Source organism: Macadamia integrifolia, unplaced genomic scaffold, assembly GCF_013358625.1.
Source record: "Macadamia integrifolia cultivar HAES 741 unplaced genomic scaffold, SCU_Mint_v3 scaffold_157A, whole genome shotgun sequence".
NCBI classification, from domain to species: domain Eukaryota; kingdom Viridiplantae; phylum Streptophyta; class Magnoliopsida; order Proteales; family Proteaceae; genus Macadamia; species Macadamia integrifolia.
The window spans coordinates 215546-231104 of record NW_024870625.1 but is presented as its reverse complement, the minus strand read 5'-3'; the positions used below and the strand labels follow the sequence as shown (position 1 = coordinate 231104).

Below are 15559 nucleotides of genomic sequence, written 5' to 3'. Positions count from 1 at the left end.
AGGGTCGACAACTTTGAGTTCACTTTTGTACCAAGGTTCAAAAATTTCAACTCGAAGCATCCCTTGGCCAACTAATTCGTTGATATTTTCTTCAGCAAGATCCTTCATGACTACCTCTGGTCTTCCTTGTAAAATACCTTCAGCCACCAATAGCCGAACCAAATAATGATAAAGTGAATAATACAAGAATGGAGGAGAGGCCTTCGCAACTTGCACGACAGGAAAGATTGAAGGGGAAGAAAAGAAGGACAAACAAGAAAATGTTAGGTCGACGTGACAAACAAGAAAAGTCTTTCTCTAATATTCAAGAAAGGAATTTCACTGTTCATTGGGTTCATCTTTCAGTTGTTGCTATCACATTTACAAAGTCAAGTCCACCATGGAAAATTGAGTAGAAGAAGATCTCTTTCGGTCCTTCCCAATTAAATTGGTCTGGAAAAATATGTGTTAGAAGAAAAAAATCTTCCAAGGTCGAAAATCAGGTCCATTGAATCAAGGTTTTTATTCCAAGGTTTAATGGAGAAATGGAAGAAAGGACTTGATAACGTTGTACGCAAGGATTAAAGTATCGGTATCGGTCGTCGTATTGGTCGGCCAAAATTAAGATACGTATCGGAGGGTATCGTATCGTATCGTATCGGAGATACACTAAGATACGCTAAAGATACACACATAAATGGATAGGAAACATTTTTTTAAACACTTTTGCATAAAGAATTTGTTAAAAAAAGCTATTGATAACATGTATTATGCATAAACACTAAATTGAGGGTATCGTACTAAGAATTCAAGGTCTGTAGTTGTCCCATAAATGTAAAATCCTTGTTCCCAACCTTGATTTCCACTTTAGTTAGAGAGAAATATAGCTGACAGCAACTTTGGAACAAAAACCTTCCAAAAATCGTTTTTTTCTGAAAAATTACCCATATTGGCCATTATATAACCGTAGCGCCGATACGTATCGATACTCACCGATACATACCGATATATATATATATCGATACTCACCGATACGTGTTGATATATACTGATACATATCGATCGATACATACCGATACTCACTGATACGTACCAATACATACCGAAACGTACATTTTACCTCAATTTTATATTTTTCATAGTCTTATCGAGGCATGTCGTATCGTATCGTATCGATGTGTATTAGTGGTTTATTGATGCATATCGGTATGTATTGTAGGATATATATCAATACGAAATGATTTAAAAAATTCAATGTATCGTATCGGTGTGTATCGTATCGGCCGACTAAATTTAAGATACGTATCGAAGGGTATCGTATCGGTATCGGAGATACTTAAAACCATGGAACTTGTACGTGATCAAGTCTATGTAAATTGACATGTCAATATTATTCCACAAATTAATTGATTCTGGATGTATTCCACAGTTTCAGAAACAGAGAAGCACATACAAGGATGGACCAGTTCCATGAAACAGCCCCATCTATGACATGAATGGTGATAACTATAGATAGTTTCAGTTTGGAAGCTCCATTAGCTAATACATGGTCTTCCACCATTTAGATTATGTGGTACATGCTAAAAAGAAACATGGGCAACTCAATCAAGAGAGGTTGGACTGGTTTAGGAAACTCATTAAACACTTGGAAATTGAGTTTATAATCAGATGCTGAAGGTTGACACTTCTGGCTAAAAGTAATGTCCCCTGAACAATCTCTACTTCCATGGATGCAGCAAAAAAACCGGCAATCTGTTTGCTTATTTCTGCACAACGTTCCCTCTATGATCCTTAATAAGAATACCCCTACTACCAAGACTTGTATTAGATTTCCAAACACTAATCAGTAAATATAATGAATTGGTTTGAGGGAGGGATTGGTGGTATAGATGACAAGCAATAAGATCTTGCAACCAGTTGTCTTCTCCTTTAAAATGGCATTCCTAACCTTTTCAACTGAAAATTGAAAAGCTTTAATTGTATTGTACATAGATGGATTCACTTAATTAAATACAACCTCGTTTCTCTCTTTTCCAGATTTGCCAAAGTAGGGTGGTCCACTGAAACATGGTATCACATGGATCTAAATGATTAGTAAACATATTAAGGGAGAGGGATAGGCACACCACACACATGCAGCAAGCTAGAGAATGGCACCAATAGGGGCATGAGACGGGGCATCATACAAGAGGGACAGGGGTCATTTCAAAGGGGGAGGACACAGATAAACACAGTGGGTGCTAGTTACTATATGTGGACAGTGTGCCTGGCCTTTTCCCTTTTAAGAAAACCCAGAAATTGATCCTTAAAGCTTTTATCTTGGAAATCATGTGTATTGAGTCAAAATGGGGAAGCCCTCCAGCGGCTAGAAGCAAAACCACAGTGAAATAGACCATTAGTAATAAAGGGAATCATTGCAACATTTCAAAAAAAAAAAAAAGTTTTATCTTTGGATTTATGTAGAAGCAATATCTTATTTTATCCAAATGCATACCAACTCCAACTATACCTTCTAGACTAAGAAAACTACCAAAGAACGGACTGTATGGCTTGACTCCCACCCTTTGATAAACTACCAAAGATTTATTGAGCAGAAATCTACTATATCTGTTTGCTTTAAGCTTGACTCCCACCGGGTTGAAATCGTCTACAATTCTGATCTCGTACAATTCCGTACAATACCACCTTCAGACGGTGACACGTGTATTGATATCAATACAATGGTCCAGATCTGGTATAACTAATAAAACATTAAATCAGGGAAAAGGCATTTAAATCAGATCTGGACCATTGTATTGGTATCAATACACGTGTCACTGCCTGAAGGTGGTATTGCACGAAATTGTACGAGATCAGAATTGCAGACAATTTTTTTCGGACTCCCACCCTCTGATATCAGACCATTCCCAAAATCAATAAAAAGTAGATAAATCACCAGACAATGAAGAGAGTATTGTGGACCACTGTTGAAGTTAACCTGATGCCTCCTCCACGAAAAGCAAGACAACTGATCTTGGATTACAGCAATCTCCTTTGAAAGCTAAATAGTGATTCAGTCAATTCCTAGGCCATCTAATAGAAGTTATTCTCATGAATTTCCTTAGTATGGTTAGGAAAGTTGAAATCTGGGAACAGTTTGGACCCTAACACCACCATCCTTATTATCAGTCCTGTTTGAGAACTATGTGTTTATATCTGTTCCATGAATCTAATGATGATTACTTTTCAAAAGGAAAAAAAAAAAAAAAACGAAGTGACAAGAAGTACTAAAATCCATACTAAATTACATCTCACGGTAAGCTGAGTAGGCTTGCTTAGGTATCTTAAAACAAGAAGAAAATGAGAAAACTTTGTTTACATTCTGAAGAAAATTATACCAGTTGGATGTATTTGACCTCTAAATTCTCTTTTCCTTCAATGTTTGAAGCTTCGCAGCAACTTAAAAATATTAATTTGGTTTCGGATTTTTGGGTAAGGATCATTGGCATGAGTAGATCCCAATTAATCTACATTTGGAAAGAATCACCATATGATTTTAGTCTACGTACCCTGTGCACAAGGCTCCCGCATGTGGGAGGTTCGGGGACAAGAACTACGCAGCCTTACCCCGAGAATGTCAAGAGGCTGTTTCAACCACTTGACCACCCGGTTGGAACATTCGTACCTTTTGTCTGCATTACTAAAAAATGTGCTAACATATGCTACTGCATTTCTCCAAAAGAATGGCTTAAGCCCATATTGAATGGTTCTAATGAAGTCTAAAACTGTACCGGAATTACTAGAAGGAATTTAGACTGAACAGGATCATACGACAAAACAATGGAAATATCAGATAGCAGGTTAGGGATATTAGAACAGCACAGAATGCAGGTCAAGTGCTGCATATAAAGGACCTGTGGAACAATTCTGCAGAATTTCTGAGAAACAGAATCAGTTTCTGCCCTTTACAAGCTAGCACAGTAGAGTCACAGAATAAGGAAAGAAATCAGAATATAGAGAAACCTGCGAACTCAGAACAGAACAGTAAGAGCATACCCAAACTCTAGTAGATGGCTTTATTACAGTAGCAGATTCAACCTGCAGAAATTGACATATCTTTGCAGCCTTAAAAATCTGCCATATGTTACTTTAATTAGTTTAATCCGAAATTTTGTGTACAAATTATCTGACCACATGATTTTTGGCTGCAAACTCTGAGTTTAAACTGCCACATCATCTATTTGCTAACTGGATGGTGGTGGTACATGAGAAAATCATCTAAGATGGTATATGATCAGCTACAAAATTTGACGAGTATGCGATCCAAATTAAGGGTATATTGTAAGCATTTTGGAAGTGCTATCAACCATGAAAAACATAAATGGAGGAATTTCAAGCTTGGCAGCCATCCTTTAAAATATGAATACATTGACAGATGCCAAAAGTAGTTCATATCACTTCAATGTGACCTGCAATTCGGTACACACCACATAGCATATTGAGTTTGGCCTATTCCAATAACCTTCTGTTTAATAATGAAAAATGCATGAAAAGTAAAAACAAGTTACATTCTGAAGAAAATTTGTACCCAGGGGATGTGCATGACCTTGTAATTTTCTTTTCCTGCAGTTGACAGAACATGGCATCACATTTCATCTCATACGAGTAGGGATAAAGGGAGAAACTGTATTAGTGGGATGTGTTTAATCTTGTAATTCTCTTTGCCTCCATCAGGTTTCAACCTCCGTTCAAGATCTGGGTGCAAGGGAATCATCTTCAGTTCTTTTAGAGTGGTGACATATTGCAGTCCTTCTGGAAGACTCATCAACTGTGGACAATTGCGGAAGCTGAGGAATACCAAGCTTGGCAGGGCCCTTCTTCAATCTCTGTCCATTCCATTAGTTTCATAGAAGCAATAACAAGTGCCTCCAGCTTAGGAAACCCACCTACCGGACAAAATTCTTTGTTCATTTTCTTGACCTTGCATGCTTCCCACAATGTTAGATGTTTCAAGTTAGGAAGCAATTGAAGTAGAAAAACTGCTTCCTCAGGTAGAAAGGAAAAACCTAAGCTTAGCTTAGTGAGCTTCTCCATGTAGCAGACCCAGTGAGGAAGATCCACTAGACGCCCATCTAGGCTAAGTTTTCTGATAAACTGTGGTGGTGAAAATAGCTCCAATGTAGGCAATAGTTCTTTGCCACGATGATCTCCTGAATCAAGAGATAAAGACACAAGTCCTCTCATCTTCATAATAGAAGCAGAGAGCTCATTGGCATGTTCTTCGGATACATCCTTCAATTCCAGCTTCCTCAGTTGAGTCAAACTCCTTAATTCTTCGATGATACCAAGTCTCAAGTATAAACCAGTTAAACTTTGAAGGTTTGTTAATATGCTTATACCTGAGGGGACTTTTGTTTCATTCGTCGACAGCATAAGATGCCTCAACCGTAGAACATCCAATATCCAAAGTTTGTAGATTTTGAAGATTTCTTATGCTATCTGGAATCTCATGTAGTGTTGAATGTGTTAAGCCTAGATACCTCAAGTGTATCAGATTTCCTATTTCTTTTGGTAAGCTCTTAATACAAAGATTCTCAAATTCCAAAACGCTCAAAAAATTGAAGGTATGGAAGGCATTTCTTAATCCTTGTGAGTCTGGAATGACATGTAATGATCCAATTAGATGATCATTGAAGCTTGTCTTGAGAGTCTCACCATGGTAGTGGATGAAAACAATTTGGGAACCCTGAGGAAAATTGGAATCAGAAACAAGATAGGTATCAGTGAAACCTTTTCCTTGCTGCAGCTCAAGTTGACAGATTTCATGATAGGTTCATTGTTGTAGTCAATTTCAACTCGAAGCATTCCTTGGCTAAGTAATTCATTGATACTTTCTTCAGCAATATCCTCCATAACTTCCCCTGCTCTTTCTTGTAATATACCTTCAGCTACCAGTAGCCGAACCAATCTACCTCTACTTATTTTCTCAGGAAATAGAGAACAGTACAGTAAACAGGATTTCACAAACTACTTATTTTATCAGACCCATCTTGACTTCTAGTCTTGGTGACATACTGATTGATGCAATTTTCCGCATCATTTACTGTTTCTATCAAATCGCTCTCCCAATTGCAAACCAATCCATCTTCTTGTTTGCTTGAACTACGTACTTCTCCAGGAAAGTTTGCATTCTCTTCAAGTATGTTCTGCAGCTTTTTTATTCTCCAGGAAAGTTTGCATCATTTAGAGAACTCAATCTTTGGAGAAAGGATTTCACAAAGGCTTCTGCCATCTCTTAATTAGTATAACAAAGAGGGATTGTTTTTCGAGGTGATACTGATTCAAGGTTATCATTCATTCTTTTGATCTTTCAATTATTTATCGTTTCAAAAACTCTAAAGGCAACCTGAAAATGATGGTCCATGAATTTTCTTGGATCCTTCCACAATTTAATTGTTTAAGAGGTGAGGAAGCTTTTTGGTGGTTTAGAGTTGGAAACCCATAAAGTCTTTAAAAGTGCAGAAGGATCCATCAAAGGAAAAGTCAAAAGATGAAGGGAGAGGGTTTCATACATATCCGAGTGTAGTTTTGCACCAATGGGGGTGCGGGTGATAAATTGTCAAATAAGAGGGCGAGAGTGCAGAGTCTATAATTAAGTGGGATGTGAGAAGTGGCATGTAATATACTTATCCATTAACTTTCTCCAATCCTTTCATAATAAAAGAAAAAAAAGAGATCAGTATAAAAGGTCAAGCCCGAAAACAAAGAAAGACTAAAAATATCTCATCGAGAGAACAGTCCCACCATCGGCATGGCCACCACCACAGGGCTTAGACTGCAAGCTAATAGAAACAAAATCTAGACCTAAACATTACATCCATGGTTAACTCCTCTTCAATATGGGACGAGAAATCTATCATCGTAGTTGAGATGCCTATCTTCCCGTATCCTTAGTCAAATGATCTAAAGGAAATTTTATTACTTTAGAATAGAAAACCCTTAAATCTTAGTGTTTAAAAGTATAAAAAGAGTCCATTGAATCGATTCAAACTCAAAAGAGAAAACGTCAAATTTTTTAACACAGAGGGTCTTTTAAGTGCTGAAGTGTAGTTTTGCACAAAAAATGACCTCCATATGGTCTTCATTGACCTAAAAAAAGCCAATGATAGAGAATCAAGAGAGCTCATTTTGCACGCCCTAGAAAAGAGAAAGGGCACGAATAACTATGTGGATATAATTATGAACATGTATGAGACTGGTGACGAGTGTCAAAACGATTGAAGTTCAAAGCAATGAATTCTCAATTACAATTGGGTTACACCAATGATCAGCTATTAGTCCTTATTTGTTTGTAATTATTATGGATGATTTAACTAGGCATATTCAAGATCCAGTTCCGTGGTATATGCTATTCGCTGATGACATTATTCTGGTAGATGAAACAATGAAAGGGATTAATACTAAACTGAAGCTATGGAGATCATGCTTAATTGTAATCAAAAGGTTTTATAATAAACAGAATGAAGACATAGTATATGAGGGAGGGGGTAATGAGACTTGTGGATTAGGAACTACCCCAGAGGGATGGTTTTAAATACCTAGGGCCTATCATTAACAAAAAGTGTGATATAGAGGATGATGTTGCCCACAGAATTAAAGTGGGATAAATGAAATCGAGAGGTGTGTCAGGAGTGCTATATAACAAAAGAGTGCTTATTAAACTCAAGGAAACATTTTATAGGCCGGTTATACGTCCAGCTATGACATATGAAGTGGAATGTTGGACACTAAAAAAGAGTGATTTGAATAAATTGAGTGTATCAGAGATGAGGATGTTGAGATGATTGTGTGGCAAGACTAGGAGAGATAGAGGGTATAAGGGTATTAGAAACCAGTTAAGGATTGCACCAATCCAGGATAAGCTCTAGGAGAGCCGATTAAGATAGTATGACCATGTACAATGGAGACCATTGGATGCCCCAATAAGGAAAAATGACCGGATTCAGTTGGAGGGAGTCAGAAGAGGTAGTGGTAAGCCTTAATTGACTATTGAAGAAGTGATAAAAAAAGATATGCATATGGTTGGGTTCAATTCAAGTATGACCGCAGACAGAGTTTTGTGGAGGACAAGAACCCGTGTAGCCAACCCCTTGTAGGTGATGTTCTTATGATGCATATTTGACTACTGATTTATTTTCTTTTACATCTCCTTTCTCTCTTCATTTTAATTCTCTTGTGTTGTTGTTGTTTTTTTTTCTATATATATATATATATATATTTCAGATCCATGTAGCCGATCTCATTTAGTTGGGATAAGGTTATGATTGTTGTTGTTGTAGGGATGCAGATGATAAATCGTCCAATAAGAGGGCATTTATTTTGGAGAGAGGGATGTGAGGGGGAGTACAAGAATTTGCATACTGGCATCCCGTGCTTACTATTCCCAATTTTTTTTTTTTAAATTGAACCAGTGAATTGGAATAAAGACAATGATTTCTACCAAAAGAGAAGAAATGAATTGATAACATGGTATGACTTGTATGGCAACAATAGCAATGTATGAACACTAGCTTAGCCTAGTGATGATAGTTTTGGCTTGAAGAGCCGACTCCGATAGGAAAAGGTCGTAAGATCAAACCCTATCATATGCGAGCGTGTGTGGGTGGATATATGTAGGAGTAAGTGGCCATTGGCCAACACCACTCCTAAAATTTAAAAAAAAAAAATGATGGTAACATGCCGTTTTCGTGGATCAAAATAGCCCTTTAGATAAGCGCAAACAATTGAATTTGAATCTTTATCTTGCCGCAGAAAGGGTACAAAGAGCAGGGCCATTCTGTCCATCCCTTGACATTGAAGAAACGGAGGTGATGCAATGTTTGACTACCAATGGTTTGCTTGGTAAAGATTCAAGGATACCTTACAATGCACATTGAGACATGGGCATAGCCAACCTCATTACATCCCTAGTCAACACATGGTTCGAATTTGCTTTTAGGTTAGATCAGTTTAGAGCCTATCGAGGTGCATTAGGATGAACAACAGGAAAAGTATTCTTGCTCGATGTGAATAGTTGGAGATATTTAGGGAGAACGAAAAAACAGAGTATAAGAAAATGTTGGCCCAAAAAAAAATAAAAGAAAAAAAAATCTCTAATATTCAAGAAAGGGATTTCACAATTCGTTGTGTTCATCTTTCATTGTTGCACCAAAGAAATATTTCAGTTGTTGCTTCCACATTCATAAAGACAGTCAAGTCCAATCACTTTCCATCATTCCCAATCAAACTGGTTCGGAAAATTTGTGTTGCAGTAGATAAAAATCTTCCAAGGTACAAAATCAGGTCCATTTAATTGAAAGGTTATTATTTTTTCCAAGAGTTACTGGCGAAATGGAAGAGAGGACTTGATAGAGTTGTGCAACATCGATCAATAGCTCTAATAAATTTAAGGTGTCAATCGATATGGTTCCGGGAATTCGGTGTAAGAGACATAAACAAGAAACCAAAATAGTACTATAGGCGAATTCAATTGCATTTTTAGAACCAAAATTGTACCGAATTGATTCAATTTCAATATGATATTTATTTAGTTTCATGAAAGATTTCGACTTATTTATAACCTACTTCACATTATATACACATATAGTATACAATGGAACTACTTGGGCAAATACATGATTTTCTTTTAGTATTTCAAGGATCAAGTAACTAAACTTATGTCTATTTTAGTGTTAAATATTATTTTTTTCTAAATATTTATTTAATAAAATTGTTATAAATTTATTTATTTATAGTTTCCTTGGTTGAATATGACAAAGAAACATATTTAGGCTAGTTAGGGTGATAGAAAAAAAAATCTAGCAATATGATGGGGGGAGGGGAGAGTGCTCCGTTGGTGCCAGTTTTATATAACGATTAATATCCATCATTTTCTTTATGAAAATAAAGTCTTGATTTTAAAATAGAATTTGTTTTAACTTTTATATTACATTTGAAGAAAATATTTTCTCCTTTTTTACTCTATTCAAATATAAATTGATTTTAAGAATTCATGAAAAATATTTCACTTGGTAGGAAATTGAGTTCATATGATTAGCATCCTTATATTGCACATGATAACAACTAGAAATTAATTAAGAGTAAGGAAGCAAAATTAAATATCACTACTAAAGCCATTGGGAGTTCAAAAGGACATAAAAAAGATCAGATAAGATATATATATATATATATTGTTTTTTGGGTGGGGGGAGGAGGTGTTCATCGCATAGGGGGCCATTGCATAAAGCAAAAGTAAAAGGTCGGGCTACCAAGGCATAAGTCGGGTTCGAGTCATGAGGGAGGCCACTTTGAGCAGAAAAACAAAAAAAGGCAAAGGTATAGGACTGACTACAAACTCACCCCTACTAGGAATCAATAAAGGCGGGACTAACACTTTTATACTTCCGATCAGACCTAATGTCGAAGAAAAATGACTCATCTCAATCCTATGGTCCACTTTATATTCAAAATTTTTTTATACCATATAGCATAAAATATTTTATTTTCTACCTTAAAACTATATTTGATTCTGTGTAAAACCATATAGAAAAACTGAACTTTAGAACGAAAGGTTAGGGAACTTGTTCCTCCCAGACCCTACAGTAGTGGGAGCCTCATGCATTGGGATGCTCTCTTAAAAAAAAATAGAATTGTATTAAACAGGAATAACACAGTGCATGACCCATTCAACATAGTCGCCGACCAAAATATACTCCAAATTTTAGTGGTTAAAACAGAGGAAAAAAAGATATTAAAACAGAGGAATGCAATGATTTAGCTATGTTAAAACAGATATCATTTCTATGCATCCAAACATTGATAGAAAGTTATAACTGTATTTAGAGGTAATCATCCATGATATATACAAACAAATGATCTTGTGTTTCCTCTTCTGGACCACATAACCTACATATTGGGAAATTTAATAAATCCTAACATCTGGTTTAAGAGCAGCAGGGACCATGTGATATATTTCCTACCCAAAATGCTTTATTTTTTTCAAGACACCCAATTTTCTGAATTTTCCATCACGATAACCTCTTAGCAATTATTATTTAATTTTCACAACAAATAAACTAGCTAGGAATTAGAAAGAAAAAGGATAAAGTAGGAAATGTGAAAGAAACCTAAACTTACCAAATGAGAAATCAATGTTTCTCTTTTCTGTTTCTGATTTTCTTGAATTTTCAATGTGCATTATGAAGTTTTGAGTTTCTATTCTTGACGATTAAAAAAGAGATTGGTCAACTAAATCCGGTATTCCACCCGTAGGCCTTCTAACATTAGTGCTATTTAATTTCTATCTGGATGATTTTGATCGAGCCCTTGTGAATCCCTTTCCCCACAACTATGCTCGATTTGTCAATGAAGCTGTTCTTGCTATTCCATAGCAAAGTCATCCAAGTGTTGAAGCTCGCTTCTCCCCCTCTCCTATCGAACAAATCGTAAATCCATGTTGAGAGCTCAGCCTCGCTGCAAAAGTCACTCTAGTAATACCGGGGGACACCCATTCCTTGAACCAATGGGTTGTGTAGATGAATGAGGAGGTGGGGGGGCACACCCATGGTTAATAAGAAACAAGAGTAGGGTGGGGGTGAAAACCCATATATAGGATGTCAACTCCTAGACGGCATGAATGAATCTATCCTGTCCGACTAAAATAGAGACTAGAGAGGCTAATGGATCCAAGTATGACAACCAAAACCTCTTATAGTGCATATTAATATGAATACTCATAATCCTAAGTGAAGCTGCTAAATTTCTTCCTTTTATTTTCACCAAACTACTAGAAGAGCTCCATGAGAACTGGGATTTCAATCACAGTACTATATCCTCAAGAGGATTCTGCTTTTGGCTAATATCAGGGGACGTCAAAGAAAATAGAGTTAGAACTGAGAAGGAAGCACATAAATTTATACCATGAGGTTGAAGTGTCCCTCTTACAACTCAATCCTCAATTGTAGCAGGGAAATTTGCATTTTCATGTGAAATTAGTAGAACTCCTTTCATGATGAAGGTCCGGAGAGGGTAAGAATTTGGTGTTTGAGTTGAGGGATTCCAAGATTGGTAACCAACCTAACCTATTAGATATGAATCCATATGCAAATGTAAAAAGTAGCTCACATCACTACAATGTCACATGCAAGATTCAAAATCCATACAAAAGCAGTACACTACATAGTTCATTAAGTTTGGCCTAATCCAGCAATACACATTCTAAAGGAAATGTTTATCCATGGGATGTGTTTGACCTTGTAATTTTCTTTTTTTCCTTCAGTTGACAAAACATGACATCACATTGCAATCCTTTCATCTGAAAAGGGATGAAGAGAAAAACTTGTGGGATGTGTTTGATCTTGTAATTCTATTTGCCTCCGTCATGTTTCAACCTCCGTCCATGATTTGAGTGCAAGGGAAGATTCAGCACTTTTAATGTGGTGAAGTATTGTAGTCCTGGTAGATTCTTCAACCGTAGACTATTTTGGAAGCAGAGGAAAGCTGAGCTTGGCATTGATCCTTCTTCAATCTCAGCTCATTCAGTAGATTCATAGAAGCAATAATAGGTCCCTCAAGCATTGGAAAACCACCCACCTGACAAAATTCTTTGTTCATTTCTTTAACCTCGCATGATTCCCATAGTACTGAAACTGCTTCCTCAGGTTTAAAAAAAAAAAGCAAAAAAAACCTAGTAAGGTTTTCCATGGAGCAAACTCAGTCAGGTAGATCCATTAGATGCCTGTCTAGGCAAAGTTTTCTGATAAATGGCAATGGTGAAAATGGCTCCAATGTGGGCAACAGTTCATCTTCATAATAGAAGCAGAGAGCTCCCTTGCATCTTCATGATTTTGATTGTATGATTATGTTGAGAGTTTCAATTCCACCATTTGGTCATTTCTTCTGAACTTTATTGACGTTTTCCATGCCAATCTAAGCCAACTGCACCCTATTCCCTTCCCCTGCTTTGCATGGTTTTATGGATGGCTAAACCTACTTCTTGGTGTAATATTCTTCTTGAAGTAGTGATTTCGTAGCAATTCAATAGCTAGACTTTTGGAGCCATACATGACCAAGCCAAAGAGAGATGTTACAATATCATAATTGCATTAAATCATTTAAAACTATGAGATGCAGTTTTGGAATTCAAGAGTTCTAATGAAATGTGTTTATCAAACATAAATCTACTGTATCTGTTTGTTCTAAATTTGGCGATCACGCTTTGATATCAGAACATTCCCAAAGCAGATAAAAAAGTAGATAAAATCACTACAAAATGTGAATATAAATATTATTCAGGGCAATGCAGAGAGTATTGTGGACTCTGTTGTGGATGTTAGCATGGTGAGGAAAGTTGTAATCCAGCAATGGTTTGGACCATACCACCACCACCACCACCACCATGCTTATCAATCAGACTGTAAAGAGTTATCAATATCGTATGCATGAAATGGAAGGTAAGAACCTTACTAGTAGGATGTGTTTGATCTTTGTAATTCTCATCTGGGTGCAGGAAACATCTCCAGTTATTTTGGGGTGCTTACATATTGCAGTCCTTCTAGAAGATTCATCAACCGGTGACAACTGAGGAAGCTGAGAAATGCCAAACTTGGTATACTCCGCAGTGTCAAAGAGAGATTTTACAATATCCTAATTGGCATTAAATCACTTAAAACAAGAGATATAGTTTTGGAATTCATAAGAATTCTAATCAAATATGTTTATATCGGACAAAACTCAATTGTATCTATTTTTTTTAAACTTGGCGACCACCCTTTGATATCAAACCATTCCCAAAAATGATAAAAAAGAAAGTAGATAAAATCACCAGACAATGTAAATATAAACATCATTCAGGGAAATGTAGAGGGTACTGAGGATTCTATTGTGGATGTTAGTAAGGTGAGGAAAATTAAATCTGGGAATGGTTTGGACCATAACACCACCATGCTTAGTATAAGTCTTGTTTGAGGACTCTGTATTTATATCTATTCCATGAATCTAATGATGATTATACTTTTCAAAAAACAAACAAGTGACTAGCATTAGCAGTATTAGAAGTAGAATACATTCCAAATTACATACCCCTCATGGCTCACCAAAATATGAGTTGGCATACTCTGAAAAAAAATAAATAAATAAATAAAACCTCTGTTTATACCTTATTTGAACGACTTTCAAATCAGAACGTAAAGCAATCCTAAATAGAGTTATCAATCTATTATACGTCAAAAGAAAGGAAAAAACTTTACTAGTGGGATGTGTTTGATCTTGTAGTTCTCTATGCCTCCATCAGGTGTCAACCTCCATTCATGACTAGGGTGCAAGGGGTACAATAGCAGTTCTTTTAATGTGGTGACATACTGCAGTCCTTCTGGAAGATTCATCAACTGTAGAGAATTGTGGAAGAAGAGGAATGCTAAGCATGGGGATGCCCCCTTTTCGATCTCAGTCCATTCTACTAGCTTTTCTGAAGAGACTTTGAGTGTCTCCAGCTTTGGAAATCCACCCAATGGACAAAACTCCTTGTTTATTTGTTTGCTGTTGCAGGCTCCACATAAATTTAGATGCTTCAAGTAAGGAAGAAACAGAAGTAAAGAAAGTGCTTCCTCAGGTTGAAAAGAATAGGCTAAGGTTAACTTAGTGAGGCTCTCCATGGAACAGACCCAATCAAGAAGATCAATTAGACGCCCACTTAGGTGGAGTTTCCTAATAAACGGTGGTGGCGAAAGGTCCAACATGGGCAACATTTCGTCTTCACCAAATCTTGTTCTTATAGACAAACGGAGGAGTCTTCTCATGTTCATAATAGAAGCAGAGAGCTCACTGGCATGTTCTTCAGATACATCATTCAATTGCAGTTCCTTGAGTTGAGTCAACTTACTTAGTTCTTCGAGGATGCCAGGCCTTGCAAATAAACCAGTCAAACTCTGGAGGTTTGAAAATATACCTATGCCTGGAGGGACTTTTATTTCATTCATTGACATCATAAGGTGCCTCAACTCTACAAGTTTCAGAATTCCACTTGGCAATACCCTCATACTTCTAGGCCATCTAATATCTAAAGTGAGTAGATTTTGAAGATTGCCAATGCTCTCTGGAATCTCATCCAGTGCTGGACATTTTAAGCCTAGATACCTCAAGTGTATTAGATATCCTATTTCTTCTGGTAAGGTCTTAATTTTAAGATCCTCCAAGTCCAAAACTCTGAAAAAATTTAAGGTATACAAGGCATGTTGGTGTATGATGTCTTGTATTCCGTCACAGTTTAATCCAGGGAGTACTGGTGCAGCACCTAGACAGGCAGGACGGCGGTCCCGCTAGCCGGTTAACGGGCTGTGGGGGTTGCAAGGGGGGCAGGAGGCCCCCCTGCATAGCAGGGAGTGTAGGGGGGCGCAGCCCCCCGCTCGAATTATTTTTTATTTGAGGGCAATTATAGTTTAATCCGGATTAAGGTGGCAATTGTAGTTTAATCCGGATTAGGGTGGCAATTGTAGTTTAATCCAGATTAGGGTTTTTTCACTATATATTTGTAGCGAGGGTTTCTTTCTCTATAATGCAAGCAATA

General features: G+C 36.9%; 1 protein-coding gene across 1 annotated transcript in view; it reads right to left on the bottom strand.

The window, feature by feature from the left end:
* Positions 1-4782: 4782 nt before the first annotated feature.
* The window catches only part of LOC122070928 (putative disease resistance protein RGA3), a 15384-nt gene continuing 4607 nt past the window's right edge, over positions 4783-15559 (bottom strand). Inside the window, exons 3-4 of the mRNA XM_042635178.1 lie at positions 14356-15198; positions 4783-5308 (exon numbers count right to left, since the gene is read on the bottom strand). Of these exons, the coding sequence (XP_042491112.1) occupies positions 4783-5308; positions 14356-15198 (1369 nt within the window). The remainder of the gene's footprint in view (positions 5309-14355; positions 15199-15559) is intronic.